The sequence below is a fragment of the Enoplosus armatus genome, chromosome 2, assembly GCF_043641665.1.
Source record: "Enoplosus armatus isolate fEnoArm2 chromosome 2, fEnoArm2.hap1, whole genome shotgun sequence".
Lineage (NCBI taxonomy): Eukaryota > Metazoa > Chordata > Actinopteri > Centrarchiformes > Enoplosidae > Enoplosus > Enoplosus armatus.
The window spans coordinates 13,035,540-13,049,687 of NC_092181.1; the positions used below are offsets into that span (position 1 = coordinate 13,035,540).

The window sequence follows — 14,148 nt, forward strand, 5'->3', positions numbered from 1 at the left end:
AAACAAAAATACACACACCTCTTACTGCTACTGACCTTGACTAAAGAATCACCATTTCGATGTCAAACATACATACATGTAATGTACCGACATATACCCCATTAAAAAAGTTACGTTTATTTTGGGAAGGCTCTGTGGTAGAAGTGACAAATAAAAAGGGATCCATTCCACCTGTAATGGAACTGTAAGTTATCACAACCTTGGCAGCTGTTCCCCTGAAGGAGATAATTCTTATCATAATGACACCCTCAGTGCCAGACCCTGACAGGCACCCTGATGAGCCGCTGTATCTGCAACTGTGGCTGCGGTAAACCCAGCGACAAAGATAAGAATTCCTCCCGTTTGCCCCGGAAACTCTGAGAAGATTTCTATTAGACACAGCGACTCTGTCAGGGTGATAATGTTGTCTCTGGACAGGACAGCCTAAAGGCTCTCCGTGGCCCTGTTTTCACACTTAGCACTAACATGCAGTTTGGGTAATCCGACTGCAAGCGGACAGCTGTAAATATAAGTGTGACTGCCCCCAAAATGCATCAAGGACAGCCTGGGATTCGATCACTACAGCCACATTTGGCGCCAGTGACATGACCACATGAAAACAAAAACTCCCAGGTGGGTCTGCAAAGGATTTGGGATAGACTCACACACTAAAACCTGCCAGATTTACTGTTATCGAAGGAGGATAGCTTCCTTGTCCTCTACAGTTCTTAACACTTGCCCCATCCTGCATGTCATCTCAACAATGCAACAGCTAGTGGGGCGGTTCTTGAAAAACCTCTAAATTGGTGCAATAAATACAGTTTTTACTGCCCCATAGCACAAAATGATGTCGCTTGGCAGAGTTATGTACTCAAAGTGCAGTAACATAAATGCTGGCCAGAACATCCAGTAGCTCTCATAGTTTTGAGACAGATGAACAGAGCTAAATGTATATTTCCTGACTGATGTTTGAAAAGGTCTCCAACCATTCATTTTAAGAGACCTTGAAACAATATCTGGAAATAGCTATGTATAGTGTCATGTATTGTAGTAATGGTTAATTCAGCTGGGTTAACTATGAAGGTATAGATTGTACAGATTGTAAAACCCGCTGAGACTGAAACTGAATTTGGGCTGTATAAATCATACTGACTTGACTTGAATTGAAATTCTACGCAATATACCAGCTTTTAACTACAAGATAAAGGGCCACACCAGTGCATCTTTCTACATGGAAAGACATAATATATTTCTGAGGAAGCTGGACAACCGCACCATGCCAACAATTACTTACTCTGAAGGGATGCTCTGATCTGACTGGCAGGATCGAGATCAACCCCCGATTCTGACCTTATTCAGCTGATTGACAGGCCCACATTACATACTGTTTCTTTCACAGTGCCATTTTAAAACTGTGGCTCCGCTAACAGTTACATTCATTCAGTTATGGTAGATTGCATACTCAGTTTTTTGTACAAAAGCAACCCCTGGCCATTTTTTACCTTACACAAAAATATTAAAAATGAGCTTCCTGCAATGAGGTAATCAGATTTTAAAACTGCAGAACACTACTGTTGGATCAGTACTCGGTATCTGCAGATACTCTGGAGTGGAGGTACTGGAATTGGTACTGGGAGAGTAAAAGTTGGATCAGTACATGAGATTTCTGGCCTTCAGTGTTCAAGACCCAAACATCCAACTTCCATGAATCTCCACCTGCTCAACCATGAAGTGTCACAAGATATTTGGGCTAAAGCCCAAAGGCCTGTGACAATATACTGCACAGTGATTTATTACCTCTTCACTAGACTACTCTCTGCACAACAGACATGTCCGTATTGTGTGACAATACATAATAAATATGACAATAGTTGTTGTGTCTTTTGTTATTGCAGTCCCTACTGCTGAACAACAGAGGTTAATCTCTTTTTATGATCAAAACAAACAAATTTATCTGATGTAATTAGGGCCATGAATACACGTCAGGAAAGGGGATCACAGAATCTTCTCAGACCCTCATACTTCATAGTAAATGTGACTCTGATTTTATCATCAGCGGGATCAACTCCATCTGTGACCTAATTTCATTTACCTATTTTGGCACGAGCCTTCATCAATGAATCATATACAAGACATCTGGCCAAGTTTTTAATGCACTGCATAATTCCATGTTGCAAATGAGCAGTATGTGCTATGGAAACACACCACAAGTCAGCAACAACACTGCAACAAAGACATACATCACATCAGGGAGTAAAGGGTCAAAAATGGCTATATTTTCTCTTGGTCTGTTTTTTGTGTTGTGTCATGTGGTTTCTCCTTGTCACAGTTCGCCACTTCAGCACTTTGGCCCCGCTGGCAGGCTTTGGCAGCGATGCCCTGTAAGACGACACGGAGGGGACAGGACGGGAACGGAGATCTGGGTGAAAGCTAAGCATTGTCGCTCACCTTGGGCATCTGCTGAGCCTGCCGGGCCGGGCCAGGCTGGGTTGCCATGACAACAGCACAACAGCCAGGGCACCCAAGAATAACTGAATGCTTTTATTTGACGGGCCAAAGCCCAGCTTTACTGTCCTACAAAATTCAGCAGGTCATGTTGAAAATGATCCCTGATGAGGTTTACAGTATATGCCCTCTAATAACATTCATCTGATGTTAAACTGATAAACTCAATATGTTCAGGTGTTAGGACTGATCAGCGTATAGACGTAACCAATGTAGCCAATCGTCCAGATAATACACCTGAATCTTTCAATTCAGGTGTTCAAATATGTAGTAACATCAAGACAGGAAGTTGATCCAAAGTCAAATGTGTGTACTGTATTTGTGTGTTACTGAAGGACTTTGTTCTCAAAATATTATTAATATTTTTTTTTTTTGGAATATCACCCTTTGTCAAAATATCATGATTTTTTTCTGAAAATAGAACTACTCAACTCAACATATTACAAAGTGAAAATAAAGCCACTTCAAATATATATAGGTATCAGGGTGTGTGTGTGTGTGTGTGTGTGTTTCATTGCAACATGCAACTGGGATCTGGGTAAACAAACCAAAATAAATGCATCTAAACCTGGATTACCAGAAAAAAATCATGTTACCTCAAACCGTGAATAAGCTATCATTTACTGCTGATTATTCACACTAACTTGACTATTCTGTGAATGTAAAAGTGTCGATCCTGCTGCATTTCTTTAGGCACTCTGATCTTGAAACTGGGACAACCACAGAGTCTGGGGGAAGCCACTTGTGTCCTTAATTTATTTGAGCAATCTTACAGTGCTCTTCAGACAGAGGAATCTGATGCAGGGCTGCACAGAGAGAATGGCTGCTATGGGAAAGGTTACTGCAATTATCACAGTCTATCACAGCTCACTGGGACTCTGCCTGCTTCGTGCCAAGTGGGAATTGCTTTTATTCCTGTATGTGAGGTGTCAAGCGAAGAGACATTGCTTTGCGGGTTGCAAGGAATGCTTTAAGCTTCTGGAAAGTTGTCGTGTAAACACAAACCAGAGAAGGCAGAACTGAGGAAAGACAAATGGGAGAATAAGCATAAGGTTGTACATGATGTCTTTAAAAGGCAACATTGTACAGATATTTATGAAAAATAGACAACAAATACTCTTAACCAAAGAAGGTTTATAAAAAAAATGAGAAGAGTGAATCCATAGACAGCAGTGGCTGTGAACTGAAAACTAAACGTTCTACCTACAGGTTTAGCGTGGGCGTATATAAAGCAGCAAAAAATGCCATTACCTTTGAATTATGAGTGTCTCGCATAATGTTGTCTGCACCGCAGTCTGCCATGAATTCAGTGCAAACTCTCCAGGGAGAGGACAAGAAGGAGGAATACACAGGGATATGCTGCTGAGGCGGTTTGTTTGAACAGTGTTTCACGGACAGCTGAGCGCATAGCTAGACAAAGTGATCTGAAAGCCAGCAAACAATTTAGTTCAAATCCAAAAAGTGTAGCTGGCATCATAAATTCAGCACACAGGCATAAACATCTGCGCTGGGTAGTTGTCAGCTTTCGTTTGTGGTGGTCGTCAACGTTGCCATCTGTCTCGGTAAAGACTAAACTTTTCTTCCAAAGGGAGAACAGAGGGGAATGAAAGAGTTGGCTGAGTTGTACACTCGGCGTGGAATGATCCCTAATGGGCAGAGCTTGACTGAAGAGGCAGAAATCAGTTAACGCGAGCGCTCACACACAAACAGGTGTACATAGCAAACACAGGGTTATTGTACCTGTGTCAACAGTGCACCTGCCAGGATTCACTGCGGACCTTTACGGCCTGTGGCATAGGAATGTGTCCCAAAATATGTACACGTGTGTGTGTGTGTGTGTGTTTCTTAGGATATTACCCGATGAACATTCCCGTGGCGTCTATAAGATCTGTGACAAAAAACTGACATTTTCCATTTTCCACCAGTCCCTAGACCCTCTGAGCCATCACTAGAAAATGCCTACGAGTCGGTCACACACTCATACACACATACAACCACACACACAAGCCCCCAGGTGTTGGTGTGATGGGTCATGGCCAGTACGTCACTCTGTCAACAACACTGTAACTATAACCTGTGGGAAGGTATTGTAGTTTCAGCCATGAGGAATGAATGGACCTGCACTGTGTCTTTGATCCCCGGAGGATCAGTGACGGACCTAAATAGGAAGCTGGAACCTGTTCGACAGTGCTGGTTGAAGTTAAAAGGAAGGAAGGTGTTCTTCAACTTACCCTGAACAAAGGTAGCCTTGCTGCCATGTGTAGTCCCAAAATAAACAACCTAATGTTACATTCGGGCACTACGTAACCAATAAAGGCGTCAATATGCTTAAATTGATGTTCTTGTCAGATGGCTAAACAGCAGCAGAAACGTTGGAAATCCCGTAACATCACACCTTTCCAACGTTTCAATTTAGGGGAACTTTCCAAAACCAACAATCACTTCCACTTTGTGCAGTGGTTGGCCAGGTGTGCGGTGGTCAGAAAGTAAGCAGGGTTTAAATTTCCCTCTCAACTTTTTTTAAATTAATCGTACAACTACTTTCATGTTTTTTTTCATGTGTACAAGAAAGTGCGACACTATGAATGCCTTCTATGGTGGCAAGCTTTTAACCCCATCTTCAAATTTGGACATTTGTAGCATCTATAAACACTTTCACTTCTGACGTGGTTGTACAAAGTAGTTTGTTTTGAGCATACAGACACCTTAAGCTGACTAAATCATCTGTTTCTCCGTTTTAGCCTTCTGTCCACACTAAGTCTGTGTTTTTTCACACCCAAAAACCAGAACATTCAAATACTTAGTGTGGACAGTGAAAATAAGCTTTTGGCAAACAATGCTGTATGCTTGCTCAGGCACTGTCTTGAGCTTTAACCCTCTCTATGAGCACTAATTTTAAATGTCGACTACAGTCATTGTCATTAAGCTGTATCTATTTTGTCAGATGACTTTGTTGTCTGGAAACTGCAATCAAATCACTATTTCGTACTCGTTCAGCTATCTGACAATAAAAAACAGAAAGACACGTAAATGCGATGGAGAGCAGGAGAGGACAGGACAGAGGTGAAGAGATTTGTTTGTTTAAGTGCAATGACTGAAACATGATAATCCTCCAAACACAAGTACATCACAGCCAGCAGTGACAGACACACACTGAACTCTCACTGAAACATGCAGCCTCAATTAAAAACACTGCAAGCTCCTTAATCAAAGCCTAATTTTATGTTTTTCCAATGAAGCCTTTTAGTTTGTTGTGCCGTAATTATAAAACTGATGAACTAGTGTGTGGTGATGGTCATGAACTGTACACAGAGCTAATGGAAAGGGATGACATGAAAGCACTGAACAGCAGACTGAGACCGAAGCCTCTTCACATCTGCAGTGAGTCCACTTAACTCTGACGGGGAATTGGACTTCAGAATCAGAATCAGCTTTATTGGCCTGCTATGTGTACACATACAGGGAATCTGACTCCGGTTTTTCATTGCTCTCAATGTGCATACACAGAAATAGACATACATACAGCTAAAAACAAGGACAACAAGCTTGACAGGGTAAACATAAAAGTGCAATGGTGCAGAGTGCAAAGGGTGCTGAAATAAATATGATTAACGTAACAGGTTGCTTTATATATGTGAGATATATTAGGGGCTGGATTCTCACATCGCGCAAGCAATTCTCACGTGATCTCGCAAATTCAGCTGCCTCACAAGGTAACGTGATTTGGGCAGCAGGACTGCTTACCACGTTCTCACGTGACGTGAGAGCAACAGTTGGTGGTGCAGAAGAAGACAGTGACAAGAAAACATGGAGGAGGAGAGTGAAATTATAAGTAGTGATATATACCGTTACCGTGATATAAAACTACACATACCGCGATGGAAGATTTTTTACCATATCGCCCAGCCCTAATGCACAGCATTCGAAGATTTGTGTTTCAGTGATGATATGTACATGTTAAAAAACTGTGTATATAAATAATGAGAATATATAATCTACAGGTACAGTGGATGTTTGTGTCACAGGGTTATTGCACCAGGATTCCTCCTGGCACTATGTGACTGGTGTTCATCAGAGTGATGGCCTGGGATGCCCTTCACAACAGAAAGATGAGAGACAGAGAGATAGAGGTAATAAGTGAGAAGGAGATGAAGAGAAGACAGAGAGCAGACGAATCAGGGCTAATTTGTGTAGGAGCCCCATCAACACTGGTCCTAAAAGGCAGCAGGCACACTCAGCCTCCACCACACACGCACCACTTGCTCAGCGGGGGTGGTGTGCTGTCACTTCAACTGCCCTCCCTTGACCTGTAGTAATGGATTTACATTTTTAGGTCTGGTGGGTACAAACACACTGTATGTACACACACACACACACACAAAGCATATGGAGGTTGCAAGATCACTGAGTCGTTCAACTATCAAAAGACACACTTCGATTTCATGACACCGCTGCTATGAGTTTGCACACTGTAGCCAATTACGGGTAAACTGGCACGTCTTCTTTCTCCCGTTTACAGATCGACAGGCACAGCAGCTATTTTTACCTCTGCATAAAAGCAGAGACTGTTTTCACACTCCGCCAACTGGAACTGTGCCTTTCATTAAGGAAATCTATTTAGAGCTGAGCAGGGGGAGAGGCAGACGAGCAGGGAAAGATGAGCGCTGATTAAATCTTTCAATGAAAATGTTTGTTTGAGGCCCTATCTGTTATTTCATCACCGCACAGCCTGGGAACTTTTTAATAGAATGGGGCGGGGCGCAGTTTGCTGACTGTAACTACTTTTTACCATGCTGAATCAATGACAACACAGTTCAGTATCACCACAAACTCTTTGTCGTTGAGTTATCTCCAAGACTCAGCTGGTGTCAATCACTGCTGTAGAGTTAGATGAGCAGGTCAGCAGACTGTAACCCCTCCATCTGTATGTGTCAATGGCAATTAGTCTGATGAGCACATCAGTATAGCATAGATATATGGATAAAGGAGAAAAAGACTCGCACTATAAAAGAGAAGAACCCAAGACGGGGCTGACTATTATCTATCAGTTGACCTCTTCTCAGATGTTTTGAAATTGTACCCTTTTGTGTGCCGGTTTCCTTTCAATCTTTTCCTCACCTGAGTTCTTGAACCTGAAACTTTCTTTTTGGAACTCATAAAAGAGACATCCTCACCTACTCAAAAAAAAAAACTTAACTGCTGTATATAGTCTCTACTACCGTTGTCATCAGTAACTGCAGTGACTGTTATGATCTCATTGTCTAAACCTCCTACTGCTTTTAATGTATGTAAAACTGACAGGGCGTGCTATGCCTGCATGCACCAGTAAACGCAGCTGAGGGTTCCCAGTTGGCTTATATGTTAAGTGCCAGTTACCTGGGTGGTTTACCATTAATTTGAAGTGTACTTTAAAAAAAAAGAGAGAGCGACACTGAGAAGATGCCAGCTGTGCCGTGCGATGAGGTGAGAAGGAACTGCCAGACAAAACGACTTTAAATAATGACCTTCCTTTTCTCTCAGCCGTGGCCACTGAATGTCTAGCTAACAAGCTCATTGAAACGCACGACAGAAACTCTGGGAAACACGAGTCCCACCGGGAACAGGTGGCTTCCCCACCATTGAATTTCTGCTTGTTTTAATTAATGACAATAGCCGGGCTATTCTAACAACAGACCTCACTGTCGTTACTTTAGCTAAGAAGTGATGGAATGATCATAAATCACGTATCACATGGCTAAAACAGTGTTTTCACTACAACAGTATGCACTGAGTAAGTCCCTCTGGCTAGACGACATTCCTCAAAGATCTAAAAGACTTTTGTGCGGTTACAGTGAGGAGTTTTGGGATCATAACTCACATTCAGAGGCTTTTCAATGCCACCAAGCAAGAAATGAAGGGGGAAACACTTCCATGGAAAGTATGCAGCCATGTGAAAGTGTTTAATCACTAAGCTCCTGTGGGCGCGTGCCTGGGGCATTTCAAAATGCCTTTGGGAGCAGGCTGTCAACACAAAGGCAACTGTGGACACACATACGACACAAAGCCCAGAACTGTTACTGTTCGCTGTTCAGTTGTAGTTCTTTTAGTCTTCTATCACAACAAGAGACAAACATTCCTGTTGCAAGGCTGCAGAGAAGAGCCATCTGTGTAAAAAAAAAGATTTCTAGTGCACAAACCACAGATATACAGTCAATGGTTTTGTATACATCCTGTCTCTACAAGTGCTCCATGTACTTTGAGTTGAGCCAGATTTCCAGGCTGTACACCAGGGGACTTCCAATCTCAGGCTTTACAAGCACTGGGACATTCCCATTCCCCTTAGATAACAACTTGGTGTGTCTGTGCTGTAGGTGTAGCCCCTCATAATCCACGGTGTACAAAATCACTGACTGTGCTAAGGCAACTTAAAGACAGAGAAGCCTTCTGGATTCATTTTTTACAGATGAGCATGAGAAGACAAATAATGAGGTAAAAGATTCTTGTAAAACATTTCTAATTTAGCTCTTCTAGTCTCAGTCGTACAAGGAAATCCATCTGATGTACCTTCCCGGGGAGTACCAGTGGTTCATTTCGGGGTGCGATCTAAACATGCTTAATACGGTTTATCAGATAAATCCTGGACATAAACTGTGGTCCATTCTCAAATCCCCAGAAATCCTCAAAAAAACATCATGAAGGGGCACTGTAGTGAGTGTGCACATCTGTTGGCACAGAGTGGAGACTGCAAAACAGACCCTGTTTTTTCTTTTGGATGATACACATATTGTGTGTAATCAGGCTACCATGACTGCAGTCTTTGCAGATTGGTCTGTGTGTGTCTGGAGGACAGACAGAGGCCGGGACACTTTGATTATAAGAGCAGTGCAGCTGCCATCCTCCTAACAGCATCTTCTCTGCTTCATTAAACGTCGCCTCTGTCTATGCTCACTCCTCATGTTTGTTTCAGGCGATGGGCAACACGAATCAAAGCATTCTGAGGTTTGCTCTCTTGCTTCCTGCACGCAGAGGAGGAAAGCACTTATACAGCAACAAAATCCTCTCCGGGGACAACAGAGAGGAGTGAAGGGGAAAGCGAACAGAGCGACGCAGCATTTGATTCCAGTCCCGATGGTCTGAAACCCAGAAATTGATAGCTGTACGTACCGAGTTCACATGGGAGCCGGTAAGAATGATATGACAGGGAAGGTTTTGTACACAGCCCAAACTGCTTTGAAGAAGCTGGAGGAAAGCCATAGTCCCAACAAAAAAAAGGATGAGGGAGAGAAGATGATCCTGTCTTTTCTCTGATGTGTACACATCCCTGATGGGATGGACAGAAATGAATGTGCTCTGCATATAAGGAGGCAGGGATGCCAGAATTGATTAATACAAGAGATGCATCATTGTCTTCATCTCTGGACATCTTTTTTTGCCAACGTATTACACTCACTGGAACATTTTACTTAATTGAAAGTGTCACAACCCGGCTCAAGGCTGGACATAGAAGGGGAGAACACGCAAGACTTGTAACTAAAAATACGTTTATTTCACATAACTAAATTAAGGAAATTAAGATAAAGACAAATGATATACAACAAATCCAAACAGGGTAGAAGCCAGAGGAGAGAGACTTGCTGACTGCCACCAGCTTATATATCTTGCAGCCAGACCAGGTGAGCTGCATCTGCCCAACAACCCGACTACGCCCACAAGGCTCCTGGAGGGAGAGGCCTGCTCAGAGGGTCGTCACAATAACTTACAACCACTCGCTCAAAGGTTGTGGCTTATGGGAAGTTTGGAGTGGTGAAGAATGGAGCATGCTTGAAAGAAAGTAGTTTGCACAAAGTGTTGTCCGACCACATCTAAAGGCTGCAGGGACCCTCTAGGTATAAAAAGGGACTTAGTAGTTGACTTTCTCACCTCTGCATACCTGGCTAATTGCTGCGTGAAGAGGGCGTGTTTGTCCGATTGTCAGTTTTGGAAAACAATCCCCCCCAGTTTTGACATTGGACAGATGTGACGGGGGAGAGGGGTCTAGATGCTGTTCTACAATCTGACAAGAACTTCATTTGAAGCATTTCGAAGCCTGTGTTGGTTTGACGGATGTGTGTCGTTGCCCAGCCACCTGGACTAACACCATCTTCACTCTCTTTACATAAAGGGCCACAATGAAAATGTCTTGAACAAGCAGGTTGTCCATTAATCGCAGGGTTGGCAGTTCGATTCCCGCCTCCTCCTGTCCACATGTCCTTGAGCAAGACAACTCCAATTGGCCCTGATGTGTAGGCTAGTGCCAGTAAATGCAGTCCATGCAGTCACTAACAGTGTCATCTTTGATATTTGTAGATGTGTTATTTTAGGTCTGCTCATAATGCTGCAAAATAAACACACACTGTACCTACATGTATAGATGCACTTTGTACTGGGTATCTTTGCATTAGCCAAATAAACGACCTTGCTCTGTTTTCAAGCAAACTTTTGTCTTTTGTCTCTCATGCAGTGACACAGGTTGCCAGACTGGTTTAAAATCCTTCTTTTCCTTGTCTTTAGTGGCCCATCGTTTTTCTTCCTTAGTTGCCTCACAGAAGCTCGGGGTCTCCGGGGTCAGCCCCTTGACAAATGGAGCAGCTCATTGTGAGGAGGAAGACGGGAAGAAGAATAAAAGAGTGAAAGGACATTTGTTGCTGCCAGACCGGGCTACGACCTCGCCATTTGGACAAACCCACGTTTTTTAAGGCTGCCGTCCACTTGAGGAAATTCAAAGCTGTGCTGCACGCATAAAGACAGCGGATTGAGAGGCCCACTTAATGCCTGTCAACAGAATATGCTCCATCACTAATACACCCACACAAATACACCCACCACACCCCAGCAAGCCTTTCCCGTAATCCCATGGGACCTCAGCCTCCCCCTGAAAGAGTGAGCCTGACACGAGCCTCTGGCTCAACCCTAAACATCCCCGCTAACCCCCTGCGCACACACACACACACACGCATACAATTCCTCACCAGAGAAAGTAGGGGGCCCCTGGGCAGGTGCTGCAGCAACCCCACAGAGTGGTGGCTGTGCGGGTATAAATGTGTATGTATGTGTGTGTGTGTGTGTGATAGTAGGGGGCCCGTTTGCCGTCTGTCAGTCCAACATGCTGCTTGCATGATCAGCTGGTCTGTGTTTCTCTTCTCCTGGGGTTTCTTGGCTGTATCAAAGTGTGTGTGTGTGTGAGTGTGTGCACGCCTGCATGTGTTTCACAAGATCGGCCTGAGAGATAGATCAATGCATTTAGGATTATGTATCACCATAAATGCGTTACCAGGGTCAATGTCAGTGGACGACACACCCACGGCCTCCAGTGTGCTCCCACTCCCACCCCTCTACAGGAGTTCGGTTTGACAAAGCCGCGGCCTGGTTGCATGTTACGCCGTGATTGTTACCCAGCAGGCAAAGGATTTAAAGCTGCACTAGGCAAGATTTTGATCTAAAAATACATTTGTCTGATCAGCCTAAATCACAAACTGGGGCTGAAGGAGAGAAGACTGTGCCATCTCCGCCAGCTGAAACCTGGTACTTTCACCTCATTTAGCCAAATTAAATTCAGGAGCCGTGTTTGTTTACCCACAGAAACAAACTACTCAAAATGAATCAGTGATATAAAAAACTATAGACTGTAATTAGCTGTATTCACCAGACTGAGATCTGTTGGGATGCTTTCAGCAGCCCAGATCAGCAGGTATGGCAAACATGGACAAGCTGTGTGAAGTTAAACATCATGATACATAATTTCTAGGCACAGAAGTTAAAATTTTACCCCTTGGCATCAATGTGCAAAATGTCCTAGTGCAGGTTTAAGTCATTTACATTAGTGATAAAGCCAGTGTTACAATATAATTACAGTGTCAAGGTCATGATACATGGACAAAATGTGTAAAAATCCCACCATTAAAAGTAGTTTCTAGGCATGTATTACACTAATCAGAATCAGAAACTGTTTATTGCCAAGTAACATACATTACAAGGAATTTGCTGTGGTCTGAAGGTGCTATTGTTTTGACAACAAATATGTAGAATATAAAAGGTAAAATAAGAATAAAAATAAAAATAAGATAAATAACAAACAGTGCAGTGACCAAAATAAAGTAAAGCACTGAATATTGACTTTTTTCACATTAAAAAGTAACTTTAACTGGTTTGCCTGTTCCCACTGATGGTGCACTACTTCAGTTTACCCCAAATCTTCCCCATGTTTCATGACCTTTAAGCTGGACAGTGCTGTGTTGCATCTGTTTAACACATGTGTGTTGCTTCCAGCTGATAACAGAGATTATGTCAGAGGTCGCCAACAGTTCACACACACACAGATGAGCACCTTCGAAGACAACACTGCTCCACAATGAGTGAAACATGCATATGGTAAGAGATTCATGCCACTGTAGCTTGCACTACATACCTTGTCAAACAGAGACTTCCATTGCTGAGACAAGGAAAGAGAGAAAAAACAGAGCAAGTGAAGGAGTGAGTGTGAGATGGACGAGGGGAAAAAATCTCAGGAACAGGTGCCAGAGCGGAGAGGAGCACCTGTTTGGAAATGATGAATCTTGGCCAAAAGGACCTTCCTCTCTGTGCACATTTGCCGTAATTGCAGTCTTGCAATCACACACTGTTATTATCTGATCATTGTGGTCAATGAGCTGCAGCAAAAGATAATAAGGTACCAAAGTGTGGCTCATTATGTGTTATATGTGTCTCTTATAGCATTCTATCTGAACGTCTGAGACACCTAATGGAGTAAGTGTGTTTGGAAAAAAAAAACAGTTTATTCCTGGAAAGGATGTGCTGGGTGTCTTAGGTGGCTACTTTCATTGCCTTGCAATACGCTATCACTGTAAAACTGGAGTTATTAGTTCTGCCATGACATTTAGACAGATAACATTCTAAAATTAAATTTATGATCATGCTATGAGATTCTGCTTCATGAGGTCAAAGGCACTGTGTGGATTTGCTCCAGCGCAAAGGAAAGTGAAGGTGCTGCTGCGTAATTGCAAAAATGTGAAAAGGAAGCAGTGGTCATAAATAATGTGCATTTGAGGTCCCTCTGTACTGTGTGGAGACTTACGTCCTCTGGAGCCACGGGGAGGACGTCGGTGCTTTCCAAAACCTCTATCTCCTCGCCCTCCGCGTTGGCTGCCACCGCCGGAGAGGAGTTCACCGGCGTCTCCCGGGGTCCGCCCGTCATCCTCGGGCTGCTCGTCTCCATACACCCGCGGAGAGCAGCGACTCAATCCTCAGGAATGACTCCACATAGTTTACAATCCCATTTCGCTCCCTGTGTGCGTCAGCAACGACAGAAGGCAAGGAAGCTGAGCCTCATGGTCCCTTCAACTCTGATCTTTCTTGGATTGTGGACGGTCAAATGAGTCCAGGTGAAATGACACGCCGATAAATTGAAGAGGTGCGTTCTCCAGTTATTCCCACTTCCACATACACCGCGCAGCCAGATCTTCATTCGCGGAGGAAAAGTTGATTTGGCGATAGTTTAGTGATAGTTCTGGGCTTCAAAGTCCCTTTGCAGCGTGAGGTTTGCAGAGCTGGAGAGGAGCCGGGATTTTGCTCGTCAGGAACAGAGGCAGCGGTCCAAGTTTGTGAAGCAGGGGACGCACGCATGCAGAGCGAGTCTTCTCACTTGGAGAG

General features: G+C 43.5%; 1 protein-coding gene across 3 annotated transcripts in view; it reads right to left on the minus strand.

Moving 5' to 3' along the window:
- The window catches only part of rhbdl3 (rhomboid, veinlet-like 3 (Drosophila)), a 53,939-nt gene extending 40,225 nt beyond the window's left edge, over nucleotides 1-13,714 (minus strand). For 2 of the 3 annotated variants that reach the window (XM_070923683.1, XM_070923701.1), the window contains exons 1-2: nucleotides 13,574-13,714; nucleotides 12,908-12,931 (exon numbers count right to left, since the gene is read on the minus strand). In XM_070923683.1, the coding sequence (XP_070779784.1) occupies nucleotides 12,908-12,931; nucleotides 13,574-13,714 (165 nt within the window). Of the gene's footprint in view, nucleotides 1-12,907; nucleotides 12,932-13,558 lie in introns of all 3 variants that reach the window. The other variant, XM_070923693.1, reaches the window with a different exon arrangement.
- Nucleotides 13,715-14,148: the final 434 nt, after the last annotated feature.